The sequence below is a fragment of the Xiphias gladius genome, chromosome 19 (genome assembly GCF_016859285.1).
Source record: "Xiphias gladius isolate SHS-SW01 ecotype Sanya breed wild chromosome 19, ASM1685928v1, whole genome shotgun sequence".
NCBI classification, from domain to species: Eukaryota; Metazoa; Chordata; class Actinopteri; order Istiophoriformes; family Xiphiidae; genus Xiphias; species Xiphias gladius.
This window is the reverse complement of record NC_053418.1, coordinates 26,428,605-26,447,697: the sequence shown is the minus strand read 5'-3', so window position 1 is coordinate 26,447,697 and position 19,093 is coordinate 26,428,605. Positions and strand designations below refer to the sequence as shown.

The window sequence follows — 19,093 nt, the reverse complement described above, 5'->3', positions numbered from 1 at the left end:
GGCTCAGAAATAGACAGCAACATTGTGTATTGGATTAGTCTGGCTAATCAGAGGAGGAGATCAGTGAAGAATTGTAATGTTATTGATTAGGACATGGGCCCTCAATGCCACCAGGAGCACCTGATAACATCTCTTATTTACCAGCTATCCTGATTAATCACTAGGCACTGATAAAGCTTACAATGCCCTTGAGTTCGCCAGCAGCAGACACTAAGGCAGGACTGTGTATATCTGCACTGTGTGCTGTACAACAATTGAGCACAGGCAGAACTGCATAGTGTGTGCATGGATATTGATTTCATTTTTTTTATAGATTATTCCAGTTCCATCTATAAAAAACACTGTAAACCTCTTGTTGCAGATTAAATTTTAGCAAGTCAATCTTAATGTCACTTCGAAGCCTTAATGTATTGGGATATTAAAGGACATACCAACCTTGTACATTTTGCTTGTGTAATTGTAACCTTCATGTTTAGTAGGAATCTCTCAATGCTTTCTGACTCTGCACCAACATTCAACGCTCATACAGGGAAAAATCCATCAAAGAAGAAAAAGAGATACCTTTCTCTCAACTCACAGTAGCCTCACTGGACCAGAATGCAATGCAGCCACAAGGCAATTGGCATTTTGAGAAAGGGCCGGGCTGCAGACACACCCCGATGTTGACAGAGTGGTCGGCTCATGAACAACAATATACATCAACAATTTATTTGCTCACAAACCCTTCTGAGACTGAAGGCAACAAGCTCACACCCTGTTGTGGAAAGGTATTCTGGGAAATGTAGAACTGAAGTAGACACAGATGAGGTGGGCTGAGGAGAAATGGGGATGCCAAAGACACTTTATCACAAACTACCTCTGGAATGCACTCAACAGTATCACAGACTGATGATAAACAGTATAACAGTGTAAGAGGATAGGATGGTGGGTTTTTCCTTTAAGACAGGACTGATTTGTCCAATCTCGGTATATTAAACTGTCACTTTACTATATACACCAGAATTGGGTGAAGCACAGAAAAAGGTTTAGTTGGACTGTTTCCCAGTGCCAAAGTTCTCACCAGGTCAGCTATATATTTTACATCAGCTTAACAATGCAGAAGGATGCTTAGATGAGATATGCAGAGGATAGAAACAATAAGCAAGATCATTTCTCAGGGGCTTCATACACAGCAATACTCAAGGCAGTTCAATGCAATTATGAGGATATCCTGATGAATTCTCCAGTAAATGTCTTCTTGTTATTAAAAAGGTTTCATCCACCTATTTTCATGCTAACTAAGATGTATTGAATTACAGAAGCTGATCATCAATGGTAAAATTAGATAAGATTTGCACAAAAGATTTTATGCAGACTTTTAGCTTAAAGTTTTATATCCTCGAAGACCTTACATAATGACAAAGAAGATTTGTTAAGAAACATTGTGCCACAAGAGTATTATATCAACTAAAGCCAGTCCTCTATTATTTCCTGTTATAGTGGCCCTGGTCTTGCAGAGGAAACCCAGTATAAAAAAATCTAGTGTTAATACCTGAATTATTTTAGCCCATAGTGTGCTCACATGATGCATGTTCCTAAATAGAGTTATGTTTTATCAAACAGCTTCAAAATAATTAACACATAAAAAAACCCAGAAAAAGGTTGTATTATTTCAGCATAGAAGAACTGTTTGGTTTCTGGGTGTCTTGAGGATTAAGGAAGCTTCTATGTATAATGCGGGTCTGTAGGGACCCAACAAGAAATTCATGCCCCTAGGGTCCCTAGCATGTTAATCCGACCATGGCCGTAGCCTTGTTTCAGATGCAAGTCTCCACCATATGTATTTTGCCAGTAGCTGGTGCTGGATTACAATATGACTAAATTCACATCTCCTTTAATGTATTAGGATGACAGCTGCTTCTGTTAAAATCATATTCAGGGTATTTATAATAGGTATGAAACCAGTCACTTCATCAGAGGGCTGTTTGGACACATTATTAGTCAAAGGAATCCATCTGTTGGTGCCTGGATAAATTGGTACAGCTTTTTGATTTTTCAAGCTATATTTCATGCCTTCTACTCTACTAATAATTCTGCTGATATGTATCTGGGACATGAGAGTAGGAGAAATATGAAGGGAGCTATATGAAAGAATATTACCAAGGCTTAGACCAATATAGGATTAGGATTTGACTCAACAGTGTTTGGGATGTCAGTCCGGAAATTCTGTAATGGAATCTACCTCATCCTGCCATAAGGAGCTGCAGCCAAAGATTTCATTAGTCTGCCATTCAGTGGGGAGTACAGGTATCCAATGATGATCACAAGAATGAAAATCTGCAGGAGAATAGACAGAATTTGTCAGGTTTAGTCTACAGTTACTGGTATCTAATGTCAAAAACCTCGCCATGCTGATAGAATATAAACAGTAATGAGGCATTAAGATTAAACATTGAAACGCATTACTGCCGCACTTTATGGTGGTGCACTGCAATGAGAACTTTGCGCCATTAATTTCCTATGGAACAAGTGAACAGTTTCTCAAGAAACTGTGGTATAGCAGGCAACACAGAGTAGACCAGCTTTGATAGAAAAGAGAGACCTTAAAAGTTTAAACATTTTAACCTTATGCAAACGAGAGCAAAATTAATTTGGAATGGCCGTAGTCATTTGCCAAAATCCTTAAGAAGAAATAATGATTTTTGGACCCTACTACACGTGGCAAAGAGTCACATTATTGTAGGAAATGATAAGTTGCTTACATGGCTTGCTAACACTGACACTTACTTACTTACTTGACCCTGACCCTGACCCTGACCACAGCAACAAGCTAACAGGCAGTGTCACACAATTTTTTCACCTCGAGTGGGCATTTACTCATTTAATATTTCAAGCAAATGTAACCACAGTTTATACAGTGCATGTTCAGACAACATAATTAATGAATGTACTGACTGCACAGAAGTTAGCTGTAGCTAACTAGCAATGTGTGCACCAATCATTGATTGTCTGTCAATTTCAATTTGCACAGAGGCTTGAATTTCAGCTGACTACAGTGAATTTGCATTAGTGCCTACTTGTTTGTAACTATTTATGTATATATTAACTATGTATTATGTATGCACTTGTGCCACCTCTAAAATTTGCTTCACAATCCATCTTAACAAATCTTAAAGCTGCATAGCTGCAGAACCGTAGATCACTATGAATGACACTTCTCACATATAGGCATTTGATCAATTTTTTTCAATAAAATATTGATGTATGCAGTTTGTAATTATACATGGAAACAGCTAATTCAAGTTATTTAAAAATCCAAACATGGGTAATTAGAATCCATGCATGTAAGGCAAGGATGAAAAGCTCAAATTTGTATCCACAATTTCTGGTCAAGAGACAGCACAATAAAAATAAATCCACCCTTGAAACATGCTGTCTTCATAAACTTCTGTTTGATGCTAGTCACTGTAATGCAAACCAAGAATTTCACATGGTTAAGAGTCTTTTCATCCCCAGGAGATTAGTAAATTGCATGTAGGTGTATTTTTCTCAACTCCATCCCCTTAAGTAAACTCTGTCCTACTTCCTATTGTGAGGAAACGCTCAGCCCCTCCTCACACAGTTGCCATGAAAACGTTCCTGTCTCACCATATCTGGGAGACGCTCAGCGTGGGGCCCACTGGGAGAGCTGACTGATCCCATAGGTGCTGGGTGTAAAATGGTACACTCCCACCCATATGTCTCGGACGGTGGGGGGAGCCGTCACTCATCAGTGGAAGCTCTCTTGGCAGTTCCCTAATTGTGATTACTGCCACCAGCCTGGGAGTGTGAGAAAAATCAGCATCCACCTGGCTCTATCAGGGGGAAACTCTTTATCCTTGTTTGTTGTAAAGAGGAGACGCGCTTATGCTGTTAAGACTTGCGCATTCTTCTTTATGTGATTTTAATTAAGGCAGTTAAGCCTTCCTTGGAGGAATCTGGCTATTAAGCACATGGAGTTGCACACAAATATGTTTCTGCATAGTGTTCAATAGTTACCAATGGAGCAGAAGGAAAGAGAAAAGGTGGGGGGGGGATCATTGACCTTTCTTTCCAGCATCTCTAGAGTGTGAATGTTATCATCGGTGAGCAGCAAGTGGACAAAGCACTCGCCTTCATACACTGCCAAAGCTGTACCGTGTGTGTGTGGTGTGTATGTGTGTGTGTGTGTGTGTGTGTGTGTGTGTGTGTGTGTGTGTGTGTGTGTGTGTGTGTGTGTGTGTGTGTGTGTGGGTGTGAGTGAGTGGTTGGTGTGTGGGTGTGTATTGGGGAGTAGATGGTAAATATCTGCGTGTACATATTTTCACGTGTGGTATGTGTTCCTATGAGAGTTAATGGTCATTATGTGTGTCTTTTTGCCATTTGGTTATGCGTGTAATATGTTATTTGTACTGCCTGTATTGGTATTGCATGTACACATATGTACACAATGATAAAGTACACGTAAGGTTGTGTATATTGTATGTGTGCTTGATACAAGGACTTTTGAGAGTGTGTGTACTGGGATGTGTGTTTGTATGCATTTATGGTTTGTGTTGGTGCATATATCTACATTAATATCGTGTTTACAGTGTGTGTCTTTGCAGGTTTAGACGGTACATATGTGGAGTTACTGTATTTGTTGGTCTGAGTGTATGTGTCTGTTTATTAATGTGTGGAGTTCTAACTAAAGCAGATAAACCGTCCTCACCTGCCAAGCAGCCCAGGGGGCTTGTTGGAGTTTTGTCGGTACGTGTGTGTGTGTGTACGTCTATGTGTCTGCGTTTGGTGAGGATGGGGTTGCCGGTTGGACAGAGGGTTGGGCTTGACAAACGGGTGGTGACACTTTACCACCCTTCTAGCTACTGCCTCATCTCGATTTTTCCAGTGAGGCACATATATCCCAGGCTGAAACGTAATGGCCTCTAAAGCTGGGATTGATGTTATCGTTGCCCCAGGGTTGCTTTGTGAGCCAGTTAATGGGGTTGTTAACCGAATGTGGCCCGGACAATACACCTCACACACACATATACACACACCCTCTTATGACCACTATAGACTCTTGAGGGGAAAAGGAGGGGTTATAACTTCTCTTTTTCCTAGAGATGATTTTATTTAGTCTTACTGCGTGTTTGGTGCCAGAGTCGAGGACTAGGCTGTAAAGGTTTGATTTTTTTTTTTTTACGAGAGAGATAGGAGCCCTTTGTCGCTGCTGATGAGTCAGCAGATTTGGCTTTAATACCTGAGCTGTCACAGGACTATCAACGCATGCACTAGTATTTTTATGTATATCCAATTTTGACCCTTGGGAAGGTACTCGGCGACACTTGCTCGTGAAATTGAGGATGTAGAACGACTCTTTCCTTGGCATTTTTGCCCTTATTTGATGGTTGACAGTGTAGAGATAGAAAGGAACTTGGGGAGAGAGACTTGGGTATAGCATAGAACAAAAGTCTGTGGCTGGAATTGAACCTAGGATGTTGTGGGTATGTGATATGCTTAACCATTAGGGTACAAGAGTGCCCAAGAGGTTCACTGTTTTCATCTACCCATTAATTTTCTGCTTCTTATCCAGGTCTGGGTTGCGATAGCAGCAGGCTAAACAAGGTCGTCCATACATCCTTCTCCCAGCCACTTCCTCCAGCTCTTTTTGCAGGATCATGAGGCGTTCACAAGTCATATGAGATATGAAATCATTACAGTATGTTCTTAGTCTGTCCCAGGGCCTCCTCCCAATTGGTGTTTGGAATACATCCATAGTGAGGGTGAGCCCAGCACTCCTGCAAAGGAATTTTGGCCACTTGTATCCTTGACCTCTTTCTGTCGTGACGCGAAGCTCATTAGCATAGTTGAGGACTGGATTCACCTTCAGGTTCAGCTCTCTTTTAACCAAGACAATCCAGTACAATGACCACATTACTGCTAACTTGAAACCAATTTGTACATTAATTTCACTTTTCATTTTACCTGAATCTTTGAAGAAGACTCCAAGATTCTTAAGGAAGCTATTCCTACTCTTGGAACAGTGACTCACTCCTCACGCAAAGGGAGTAACACACAATTTTCCAGAAGAACACTATAGCCTTAGAACTGGAGGTGCTAACCCTCATCCCTGAAGGTTCACACTCAGTTGCAAAGTGCTCCTGCCTGATAGCCATCAGAACTACATCATATGCAAAAACCAGAGATGCAGTTTGTAGGCCACATAGTACACACTCTCCGCACCAAGCCTGCACCTCAAGATTCTGTCCACGAAAATCCCAAATGGAATCAGTGATGAGGCACAAACCTGGAGGACCCTAACACCCAGTAAGAACATGCTTGACAAGAATACGGACACAGCTGTCAATCCAGTTATACATGAAACAAAAGACTCGAAATATTGGCCCCAGTAACCCCATATCCATAGGTTCAGTTTTCTTCTCTGCTCATTTGGCAGTGCTGCACCACAGTATAGCAACAAAATTAATTGCACTTGAGGAGAAAATGAAGCTAATTCGAGTCTAATTTAGACAAATTCTGCTCTAAAACACAAAGGAGTGTAGTCCTGATGATTAGAATTAATGTGCTCAATATGGTGTAGTAAAACACATTTTAGAGATGCTATCTGAAAAAGGGATGAATGTGGAAACAAACTACACACCACCACCCTTCCCCTCCTCTCTGCACACACCACTGTTGAATCCAGTTATAAACAAAATATTGACGTTAATAATGACTTTTCACTTGAGTGGGTTGACTTGATGTATCAATCTGCATTTAGCTCCCCATCCAGAAACAGAGAGAAATACAAAACATCGTTTCCTCATTCTTTGTATACAAGCCACTATAGTTCTAATTGCCACTATTGCTGTATAGCGTCACCTTTGTTCTTCGCATCTCATACCATTGCAAGATGTGTCAGTTGTTAGCAGTGTGTTTTGGGTTTGTCAGGCTTGATGTCACGTTTTGCAGGCTTGAAACTGAGTATCATTTCTAGGACACACGGCTGTGGGTTGGGACATCTCTGGTTACACAGCTAAAAAGTGGGCACAGGGCCTAATGGAGTTGGGAGATAAAACTTCCTCTTTTCTGGGAGGAATAAAAAATGGCAGGCTATCAAATATCCTTCCCCAAAAGGATAGGTGAAATAAACTCTTTTAGCTCACATGCACGTATGTGTGTGTATGTAAGTGTATATATGTGCTTTTGTTGGTATGCAATATGAATGTGGGCAGAGTGAAATGGTGGCTAATTTGGGGACTCATTTTGAACAAAGCATCAGTACTTTAAGTGCTCCGGTTACTGAGCAGGAGGGAAAGTTTTCAGAACACTACCTGCAGGATTCTTCTGTCAGCATTAAGTCCTGTAGTGGAAACTAGAACTAGTTGGCGAACTGGAGTGGACGTAATGAGACCCTGATGGAGGATGACGCTAATGTGCTAATGCTGTTCTCAGATCTAAAGTGTAGTGTCCTCAGTTTCACTTGATGAATTCTGCTGTGGCTCTTACAGCACACAAGTGCAGAGATGCACATGAGCAAGACAGCTAAAACTGACTGATTATTATTAGCCTTTGTCAGACAGGCCTTCCATCAAGATATTTTCGACTCATGAAGCAAAGCAGGTAAAAATGGAGATAATGCATGAACATGGATGTTATTTACTTTGGAATCCCAAGCAAAATCTTAAATAAAAAAGGTGTTTTAGAATTGTATTTGAGAGAACTATTCTGTTGTTTTCTCGGCATTAGGTAACGAGTTTCCAGTAAACCCCACTGCTGCAGAACAAAATAATAACCTTTTGTATGTGGTTATTTTGATGATGGTTAATGATAATGGTAAATATGATTGGATGTTTTTAATAGGATTTTGAACATTTGCATCTAAAGTGGTGTGTGAATAGAAGAAAAAAAAATACTATAATAACCTGAAGGAGGGCTCCTAATTTCAGATTTAAACAGAGTGTTACCAATATAGTGAGTCAGTTGATTTTAAAAAGATTCTTTCTGGAGTATGGGTGGGCCTATCAACACTGAAAGTACTGATGTTAGATTAAGCTCTGGCCACATGAACACATGTATTGTATTTAGTATTATTATGCAAAAGCTTCCCTGTGTTTTAAAATGTGTGTGATTAATTAATTAACAGATAACGGTAAAAAGAAATACTTAACGTTTAGCAAATATTTTGGTGGCAGTGAAAATATGTTCAGAAGTAGCCCATTAATAATGCATTCATCTCATAACTGATGATGATGATCAAGGGATCGAAACCTCACGTTGTGGTATTGCCAAACCCTACTGTGGTGTTTGCATGTTCTCCTTGTGTTAATTTTGGTTTCTTCCAGGTGCTCAAAGACATGCAGTTCCCAAAAGTAAATTCCCAAAGGTGCGAATGTGAATGGGCGTCTTTCTACAATTTATGTTTCAGCCTTGGAATAGACCAAAGTTTGAGACCAGCTATCACATACTATAATTGCTAAGATACTCTGCCGAGTTAATAAGTATCACTGGCAATTATAGAATTAATTGCAAATTTAAATTAAATTCTGGTACTAATTATTAGTAATGGTGATAAAAAACATTGTACTCACCAAGTTGAATGCACAGACTTTCACTTGGCAACTAACTGTTGGTTACATTAAATGCTACATTTCCACTAAGGAGAGGCTCATAAGTACACTATGTAGTTATAATCTGTACTTTTTACTTAAAGTTTGAGTTTATATTTTCATTTTCAGTGTTTGATGCCTGGCTGTCTCTGGCTTTCAAATGGGAAGCAGCACTGTTTGCCACCCTGCTTGTCTGCCATCTGAATAGACAGGAAAGACTTAGGTCAGGTGACAACAGTTTGCTGCCCCATTAGCCTATGGTTTGGTAACCATGACAAATTTGCAGCTTGGTAATTAAGGTAGTGTGAATGTGTTATTTTCTCATTAGAGCTCAAAATTTTTGGATTTATTTAAAAAACAAACAAAAAAACTATCTGGGAATCTTTTGGTGTGTTCAGAATTATTAAAAATTGAATAATGCAAAAATCGAGTTGAAAATTTCTTCTGCAGTGCAAACACAACACAATTTAACATTTTATTGTTTTATTAATCAAGGGATAATGCACAAATTTGTATTTTCTCCTCATTTTACTCAGATTTTCTATTGTCAGATGAGGGCCTTCTTTACTGTAAACTGTACTGGACTGTGCCTTTTTTCAGTATGAGGGCTGTGGATCTTAAAAGTCAAGACATGTTTAACATCATGATGATGATGAAAGGTTTTCCTATTTTTCTGGTATTTCAGTTAGTTTGTTTTTACTTGATGGACTAAACAGATCTTTGTCTAAATAATACAATCAAATAAATGTTTTAACAACAACAGAATTAGTATGTTGTCTACAGCTGGACAGGATTAAGCCCCATTTTAACCCCAAATTGTTCACGCCTGAATAACTTCAAAATAGGGCCACATTTCTGCCAAATCAGTTGTTGAGGAAGGTTTGAGGTGGGTCATGACGCCTGATAAATCACCCCAACGATCAGCAATCTGTCTCTTGGACAATCAGATAGATTTCTGGCATGTCAGAACTTTTCCTTGGCTTTTTTACATTTTTTGCAGTTCCATGATCCGATTGCCCAAATGGCTGCTGTCAAAAGATCTGTTACAAAACTGTAGTGAGCTTGTTTTAATATTATTGGAGTAGCATTTTACATGATGTGGTTTAACTATAGCCTGATAGTCCATGTTTTAAAGCTGCAGAATAGACCATATTGTCTCCATTTTCAGCCATCTGCAGCTCCATATTATTCTTTTTTCCTTCTTACTTTCTATTCATAGTGGAATTTCACAAGGTAACGTGCCTTTCTCTTTTTTTTTCAGCATTGTTCCGTGTTCATTGTGAGCTCCATATCGTGAACCTTCAGCTGATCTGTACAGTATGAGCATAAAAGTCGCATGTACTGACTGAATAAAACATGTCATATCAGCCAACACAATGTACAGGATTAAAAAAAAAAATGCACATGCAAAGGTGTCTGCTTAAACTTGTGCATCTACTTACAGCCTGGTTTTTGTTAAAATCTGTTTTGCATTAAAAACTAGATCTAGGTTCAGTAGGTCACACTTAAGGTAAAACCCTGAGGAAAAACCCTCGTGCTGTATCCAGCTTTACTGTTACTACGTGACAAACTTTTCAGTTTAGAGTTCACTGTCACCCAACTCCATTCAAAATAAGCTCACCTTTTTAACAGGAATGCATCGAAATTCAATTAACTGATAAATGATTGGGCCGGAATTGACAACGTGTAGAAACTGCAATACGTAATAATTTAGATAATGTAAGAGTAAGCAAAATTGGGGTGCTGCTGATAAAAAGCGAACAGGTTCAGGCCACGCACAATGTTCTGTTTACAGATTATGTACTGTATTTAATACACCAGGACCTAGAAACACATAATGTAACCTGTGGCAACATGTTAAGCTCTTCGTGTATAAAGTGGTTGTGATTTCAGTGAGATTAGCTTTATTAGCATGCACACACACTGAAGCTGAGAAAAATGCGAATAAGAGCCCACTTAACAACCAGAATGTGTGTTGCTGGGTGACACGAAAGGAGTGTCCATTTTTATCATGGCTGCTACAGTGGGAGTCCTCTTCTCCAACTGACTGTAAAATAAGAAGGATATTTTTGTCTCATATAAACACAGTAGAAGTAAGGTCTTTCCTCTGTGGCCGGTAGAAAAGCTCTATTTTCGAAAGAGATCAAAAAATAACATCTCTTCCATTCAGGCATGCCTTTTTTTTTTTTTTTTTTTTTTTTTAAACCAGACAGAAATGTCTAAATGAGGTTCTGATCGATGGTTTCTACCTGTCAAACCCACTAACTCACCAGCCACCATCATAATTTAGCTGCAGTTGGCTGGAGGTTAGCAGCAATTTCACACCCTGTTTCCAAGACATGGATGAAAACAAGTGAAGGTGGCATCAACCTGTTAACTAAACCTTCAACTCCTCACCAACCATGATCGTACACACACATAACTCAGAGGGTTTGAATAATAAAATGGCAATAGATTGATGATAATTGAACTGAGGGATCCTACATATACCACTACCAATGCTCCTGAAGCTAGTGTGAAGGCTAGTGTACATTGGTTACATTTGACATTGTTATATGGCATTTGCAAAAATAATGTTCATTTTATTTAACTGATCTTGGCATCAATGTCCAGCTTTTGACGTCAGGGCTGAGACTGACAATCTGATGGATCAACTGGAGGGCCCATGATTAGCCTAACAAAACAAGATGCATGCAGCACTCTTGCACAAATACAATATTATCAAAGACAATGACAGTTACCAGCAATATGAAATTAATTTATGCCTAGAGGGCCCACGGGTATCTCACAGCCGCTGAACACTGCTGAACACAATATACAGTAGCGGCACAAGAATAACTGGACCCAGGATCACAACCTAGGCACATTAAACATAGCACTGAGAATCTCCAAATTATGTAAATGAACCATAATAATAAGCCCTGTCATTGTTTCTATAAACATAAAGCCAACCTGAGGTGTCAGTGGACAGAATCCAAGTTTACTGTCAGTTCTTCATTAATTAGTCCATCATTTAGATGTTGGATGGACATGGATTCAGTGTGAAGTGCCAGTGTATAAGGCTGCCACCTAAAAGTCTAGAAAACCCAGAGTCAACTTGCATTTTGTCGGTGAAATCACTGCGCTTATTTTTTTCTTCTGGCTACGTCATTGTGCACAGAGTTACACAGGAGACACAGCATGGCAGGCTTCACAAAACATGTCTTTTCTCTATCCACAAAACTAACAATGGTGGAAGTAGAAAATGGTCACGGAAACCGTGGACAGCGCGAGGCAGGGCGACGTGGCTGATGTCTGCTCTCCGCTCCGGCACTCCCAGCTCCGGTGCTTACTTTCAATGACAAACTAAACTACTTTTGAACGAGGCACACACAAAATTATCCTAATATGCTGTCCAGTATGATGACTGTTCAGCTGACAGCACTGACAGCTGTCTGGCAAGAGAGATGCTCTGTGGAGCACTAAGATTTTACAACTAAACTCTGACCAGGACACGCACTTTTACTTTCTCTGTCTGTGTGGAAAACGGATGTTTTCACATTACAGATGTAGGTACTGAAAGTATTAAAGTGTGAGTCTTTCTTTGTGTTTGTGTGCATGTGTGTGATGCTGTGGTATAGTGTGGAACCTCCTTTAATACTAATACTACTATATATACTAATAAACGTCAGAGGAATTTTATGGGAAAACGAAGGTCCAAGCTGATAACAATGATAAATATATCATACATATGTTTATATATATTTGATATATCTAATACAATAAATATGTAATATATAATAGATAAAGATAGCCTCACAAACAACTAAGTCTATGACACTGTCAGCAAACCGCTACATTCCTGTAGAGTAATACAGTGGATCAGTAGACGAAGTGTAACGATTAATAGGACTTTTTCACAGAAACATTTTAACATGTGACAGTAGGAAAAGCACAGATGTAAATAATCACTATGAACAATGGCTGAATTCCATTTAGCTGCTTCAGTTTTAGGGTCCAGGTATTCTGGGCTCATTGTCACGCTGTCGTGATCCCGCTGAACAGAACACAGCCATCTGCGCTTTTCTTTCTATGACAAGTCAAAATAACAGCCTGCAAAAAGTACAGTTTTTTTACGAAAGCAACAAATTTCTTTCGGGGACCAAAATCAAATTCCAATCTCTCTTTTCACGAAATATTATGAACATCAGTTTTATTCTGACAAGGTCAGATTTACACGCAGTTGTCTGCTTCGTGTCTGTACAGAGATCTTCACAAAATCACTTCTTTTTTCACAGTGTCTTTGTGTAACCTCACCACTGATATCGTTTTTTTCACAGTCTCTATTTTTTTTTACGAATACAAATCTTTTCTACACATGTATAAACTTGAAATTCTCATGCAGATTTATTTTACAGGTTTACAAAGGTTGATTTCCAACTACAAACTTTGGAAGTATTTGTGAACATCGCTTTACAAACTAAAAACCTTAGCAACCCTAATTTGAGTCCCTAGGGGTCTGGGTAGGGTCAAAACTCACAGCAACGCATAGTTCTGTGACCTCAGCACTTTGTATTTTACCCTGAACATACGAAGTCACAAATTAGTGTGTACTCTAATCACAGCGGGGACTGAGCAACGACCAACAACAGCCCCAGCTGGTTAACTGCCTGTGTGACCATTGGAATTTAAGTGATATAATGAACAGTTTTAGTGCCCACCTACACAAATGTTGCACCAATCATATTACAGTGCTGACATCGATATGCGGCGACCATGCCATAAGCCTGTAAATGATGTGAGTAAAAACTGAGCCAAAACAAAAGGTTTAAGGGTTAATGCAGGCCTTTAGACTGTGAATTACAGTAATGACATCCACACAGATATTTGAATGAAACATCTGCCTTTAAAATGCGGGCAGGCCCTTTCAAGCGAGGGTGGCAAAGTCTAATCCCGAGCTCCCCTTTCCCTCTGCTTCAGAGCCAGTGGAGCAGTATTTTGGGTTTGCCAGTACATTGGGCAGATATTGCCTTTTCCAGGAAAATCTAATATTGATCTATGGGACTGCACACAATTCCCATTTTACCTTTATTGGGTGGTTAACAGAAGAGAACCAGAGGAAATATGTGGAGAGGAAGAGAAAGATGACATTGGCCAAAAGTTTTCTTCTGAGCTCAAACCCATGAAGCTGAAACCTTTTAATCAGATATGATCCTAATTCAGCATTTTAATAAAGTTCTTATCATCCACATCCAAGTTAATAAGCTATACTATGGCAAAGCTACGGCAGCAAGACTCTCCTCCTCACTGGATCTCAGAACCGCCAAAAGTTAGTTGTTATTCCAGACATCTTGGCAGTCTTTCTCTGAGTGAATCAGCTGTTTTGGATGGCTTTATCAAGTGACTCAGGAAACTGCAAAGAATGGGGAGGGGATTGGGGAGGAGAACAGATCAAGTGGTTTGCTCTAATGAGCACTGCCAGCAGTATTCTGCGTGTAAACAAATAGGGCTGACAGATGACACAGTGGCACCACTCGTCTCCGTCTCTCCTGCAAACCACCCGTCGAAGCCGGTTTAGACTCCAGGAAATGTGTCGCTCTGTCTGGATGGCTTACCACTGCTTTTTCTCTCCCTCTCTCCATCTGTCTGTCTATCTTTTCTCTCTCTTCCTCTTCTCTAAACTACAGGCTCACACTTTTTAGGGCATCATGGAAAGTCATTAGTCATTATTTTCTCTGCTGTCTCTCTTTCCACACATACACTGTCACTTGGCAGCCCTCTGCTGCTGCTTGAGAAATTATGAATTATGCTTGTGTCTCACCCTCTACAGGGGCTGCAACTAAGTAGCGCCAACCATAGAGCTGCAGCTTTGTTTATTACTCTTCTTCTAAACGTGGCTTTTTTTAAATCCAGGTCTGTCAATCACAATGTAAAACTACCCTGGTCACTGAATACACCGCAGTGCACCATATTGACATGAACCACCTAATTTGTATCAGCATTTCACAACTTGTCCACCATGTTTGGTGTGACAAAAAAAAAGAAGCCCACTTTCCTGTTTTTGTCATTTATACCCAGTATAGTGGAGACCGCATGCCACGAAATGTTCTCCATTTCTAAATTTTACCAGTACTGCCAGCATGGATTCATTGCTGTAGCCCCGCTGCCATTCACTCAGGTTTAATTGGTGTTCATTTGGAAGTCTGCTCGGTGCCTCACAAGCTGTGCAGCCGCAGTATGAGGCTGTTTGACTTTAGTAAGAGCATGGCAGATTAAAGAGTTATTTATCAGAGACAGTAGATGCACAAGAGCCAGAAGAATCAGGGGTGGAGGGGTTTAAGATGAAGGTGTGTGGGTATTGGCCTTTTGCAGTCCTTAGCAGATTGTGCATCTCTTGCCTTTAATCCAGCTGTGGGTATAAGGCCTACAGGCTGCAAAAGGCTCTGAGGAGCAGTAAGAAAAAAAATGTGACAGGCCCTAAGCCGATGACTCAGATTAAATATGGGTTCAGTATACCCATCTGAGCCTATATGACGGGGTGACGAATATTTCCAACTGTGGGCTTGTAGCATGTTGCCTAAAAGGATTTTCAAAAAGAGTGTTTTTCTCTTCTTCTTTATTAATGTATTCAGTACAATAAGAGCATTGTGCAGCGTGCTCTGTTCGCATGACTTTTGTGTTACATAATATGGTGTATTGTCCTGGTGTCGCTTGCACAGTGAGGCTACACATGCCATTTGAAGCGGTTAAGTGCAGTCCAAATTATTAATGCTAATTCTGCTACAGTTGATTTGGCTTTGCTCTTGTTAGCAGCATTGAGTGCTCAAAAAATACAACAGAGTCCCCCTGGGGAACTGTGTTTCTGCCAATTTCCTTAGTGATGCTCTCAGAACTCAACAGAGAGGAGGAGAATGCATTGATTTAGGAAGTGTGTCAGCCTTTCCTAAGAACTTGTGCATAACTAATCCTGTTAAAACCCATTGATCACTGATGGAAGCCTGTAAATGTATTGAGGTATTGATTAAGGACTCTTTAAGGACCTATATTTAGAATGCAGGGCTTTCCAGTTTCAATATTCTCTCTTTAGTTCTGCAAGTACCTAAAACAGAGACCTAAACTCACCTGTAATTGCATGTTTAACAACCGACCCAACTGAACTCAACTGGTACTACCAAATTTGAAAGTCCATTCCAACCCAAGACCTGAAGATATGCTTTTAGCCATGGTAGAAGCATGGCTCAATGTTCGTCTGTCCAAACAACAGCAGTGTCACTAGCAGGTTAACACGTCTGGCCTCTACTGAAATATATCTGCAACTATTGTATAGATTACCGTGAAATTTAAAACAGATATCCATGGTGCACCACCAGCATGATTATCTTGTGAAATATTTCAACATCTACCAGATGGATTGGCACAACATTTTGTGCAGACATTCATGGTGCACAGAGGTCGATGCCTACTGACTTTGATGATCCCCTGAGCACCAGTTTGAGATTTTTGGATTTTTAGTGGTGGCATTGCCATTTTCCAACACAAAACTAATGGATATCCCATCAGCCTCAACTGTAGTTGTTGAGTGCTAATTAGCAAATGTTAGCATGTTAAACTAAGATGTGTTAGCATGGCTCCAGACTCCTGCTATGGCAATAACATACAGTATGTTAAACATACACAGAATATGGCATGACGGCTCACCAACACAAAACACAAGTAGTTTATATACACTATAGTGTCTCATATTGATAACTGATCTGCTTTACCTGTTAGGTCATGCCAAGTTCAACTTTCCCAAATACTAGTCTGATAAACAAGGCAGGTCCTTTTTGTTTTAATTTGATTCAAAAAAGAACTATGCAGAGCATTAAAATTTCTATGTTGTCTGGGTTTTTACGCATATTGTCACAAGAAGTTCAAAGTTATTTTCACAATATAAAGGCCGTCCGTGAAATACTGGGGACTTTACGAACCAACCCTTTTGCACTGTTTTGATTTATTTCTTCCATTGTCACTGATAGCTGGCAATGCATTGGGTATGCTCTTTTTTCTTTTCTGCTTCACAGTGGGAATTATGGCTGATTTGCACACTCAGAAAGACAAAGAGTGAGACACCTTACTTAACAAACTACATTTGAAAATAACTATACTTAAACCTGACTGAACCCCACTGTTATGCAACAGTGTATGTAACTGTAAGGCATGTAAACATATTTCCTGCTAACTTTCTTATCTTTTATGTTGTCCCAGGGCTGAGGGTGCGTGAGGTGATGATCAATGTGTCCCGTCAGCAGGTGGAAGATTTCCATGGCCCTGAGGACTACTGGTGTCTCTGTGTGGCTTGGAGCCACCTGGGTACCTCCAAGAGTCGCAAAGCTACTGTACGCATTGCCTGTGAGTATTGAAACACCTTTATGATGTAATGTAGCAGCTGTGTCACAAAGTTTCTTGCAGCAGCATTCAGCAATACGTATGGCTGAGCAAGTAAACGGTGTAAGTGAATAGTCTGATGAAATGGTTGTCTTTCTAAATTTGGCTGGGACAGGGTAAACTATCTTGTCTTTTCTCTTGACTTTTCACAGTCCAAAACCATGTCAAAAGGATTTACATTATTTAATATTTTAGGATTAAGTGACAGTGATGTATGACACTGGTATGAATTAAATACCTAGAAAAATTGACCTGATTACTGCTTGGATTAAGTTGTTTCTTGTGACCACCAGAGCAGAAGAATAAATAGAAAAATTAAATAAAAGCAGATTTTAAAAAAATAAAGCCCCTAAGCGTAGTGAAGCAGAGCATGACTGGCTGTCTGTCACTGAAAAAAACAAATTTAGATTTTACTCTGGAGGTGCCAGTAGTATTATGATGATACAGAAGGACAGGTCATCCAAACTGTCCAACAGATTATTTACAATGTCTGTCCATGTGACTGTAACCCTTAACAGACTGGAGCTAAAAGACAACAGGGACTTTTTGAAATTCCCACTTTGGTCTGGACCAAACTGTGTGAGCACAACATGCTGATATAATCTTGTCAAAAGCAGCATCAGATTTATCGGTAGTGAAATAAACAGTTCCCAGAATCAAATGCTGTCTAATCAAGTTTGGGCACAATCAACTATTCACAACCACTGTTGTCCAACAGCTGAAGACCAGTATTGCTGAGGGTGTTATTTGTAATCTTAAAGCCCTCCTCTGTCATGAAATTACAGAAGTGTTTTTGCATGATTTTTGATAAGGCCCCGAAGAGAAAGCAATGAGAAATCACATCCTTTTAAACATCAACAAAGTAAGGTCATCTTTTCTTGTCTTTGGAAGAAAGTAAGAATTGAGTTCACAGACTGGTGTGATGTCAATACTTTATCTTCTGGGATTTGCATATCATTGTGTTTGCACTTACTTGATCTTATCTACCTGCCATCTTAACAGAGGTTTTGAGGCACTATTATAGAGTTTCTTTCCTATATATAGATCCTTCATATGCAGGGTATCTCTCATGATCCTTGGGTACACGAAACCCATTCATAACCCATATTAAAATTTCAAAGGCACATAACTATTTTGCGAAAAGGCTGACTTTTTCAAGGTTTTCAGTGCATAGTGGCGTTGCAGTAAGATATGAAAGGCAGTTTTGAAAATAGGCAGAATAGGATCTATCGCTATTGTATGCACATGAATGCCCAGCCGATCAGAGCAATCCTCATTCACTTCCTCTATCCAGTGTATCCTCCAAACCACCTTGTCAACAGTTTACCCAGCACAGGGCCATTGGATCCTCCCTATCCTATATGGGCTGCAGTGGGTTTTGAAGGTCGTAGCATGCAGAGCCAGCGGTAGGCCAGCATTTTAGCTGCTGAAGAGGATTGAGGCCAGACTGACTATAACACTTGACACCTGACAGATGCCTCTTATCTCCCAACACAGACCTGAGGAAAAACTTTGAGCAGGACCCCCAAGGGAGAGAGGTGCCAATCGATGGGATGATCGTTCTGCACTGTCGCCCTCCGGAGGGAGTGCCTGTGGCGGAGGTAAGGCCGGCTGCTCGTCGCTCCTCCTCTCCTGAAAGAGGAGACGCGTATACTCCTACTGAGCAGAAGAGATCTGCCTCAGAGTGGCCATCCTTACTCGGCTGGAGTAAATCTCTGTGCATCCGACAGTTAATTCTACCTTCCGCTCTGCTTTCTCTGACCTTTAAAAGATTGATATAGTTGTGCCAGCTATCAGAGATAAGTCCACATAAACATTTAGAAACAAAGGTGTTGGTTCAACAGTGAGGTTGCTGCCTGAGATGAAGAGGATTCCCTGCATTAATTTTAATCAAATCTTCCCCACAAAACTGTACAATGTATCAATAAAATATAGACATCAGACACTCAGAGATTTCTCTTTTCGAATTCAATTTATAGCACCGTTAGCCTTGCGAGAAACATCTGGGGCTGATTTAAGGGATTGCAAATGGGATGCTTTTTCTCCTAATGAATTTGGTGGTTTGATCCATCAGCACATCCTTCTGTGTGTTGGTGAAG

At 40.1% G+C, this 19,093-nt stretch overlaps 1 protein-coding gene across 1 annotated transcript in view; it reads left to right on the top strand.

The window, feature by feature from the left end:
- unc5db (unc-5 netrin receptor Db) overlaps positions 1 to 19,093 on the top strand; it is a 107,107-nt gene that overhangs the window by 17,036 nt on the left and 70,978 nt on the right. The window contains exons 3-4 of the mRNA XM_040154839.1: positions 16,815 to 16,958; positions 18,492 to 18,595. Coding sequence (XP_040010773.1) covers positions 16,815 to 16,958; positions 18,492 to 18,595 — 248 coding nt within the window. The remainder of the gene's footprint in view (positions 1 to 16,814; positions 16,959 to 18,491; positions 18,596 to 19,093) is intronic.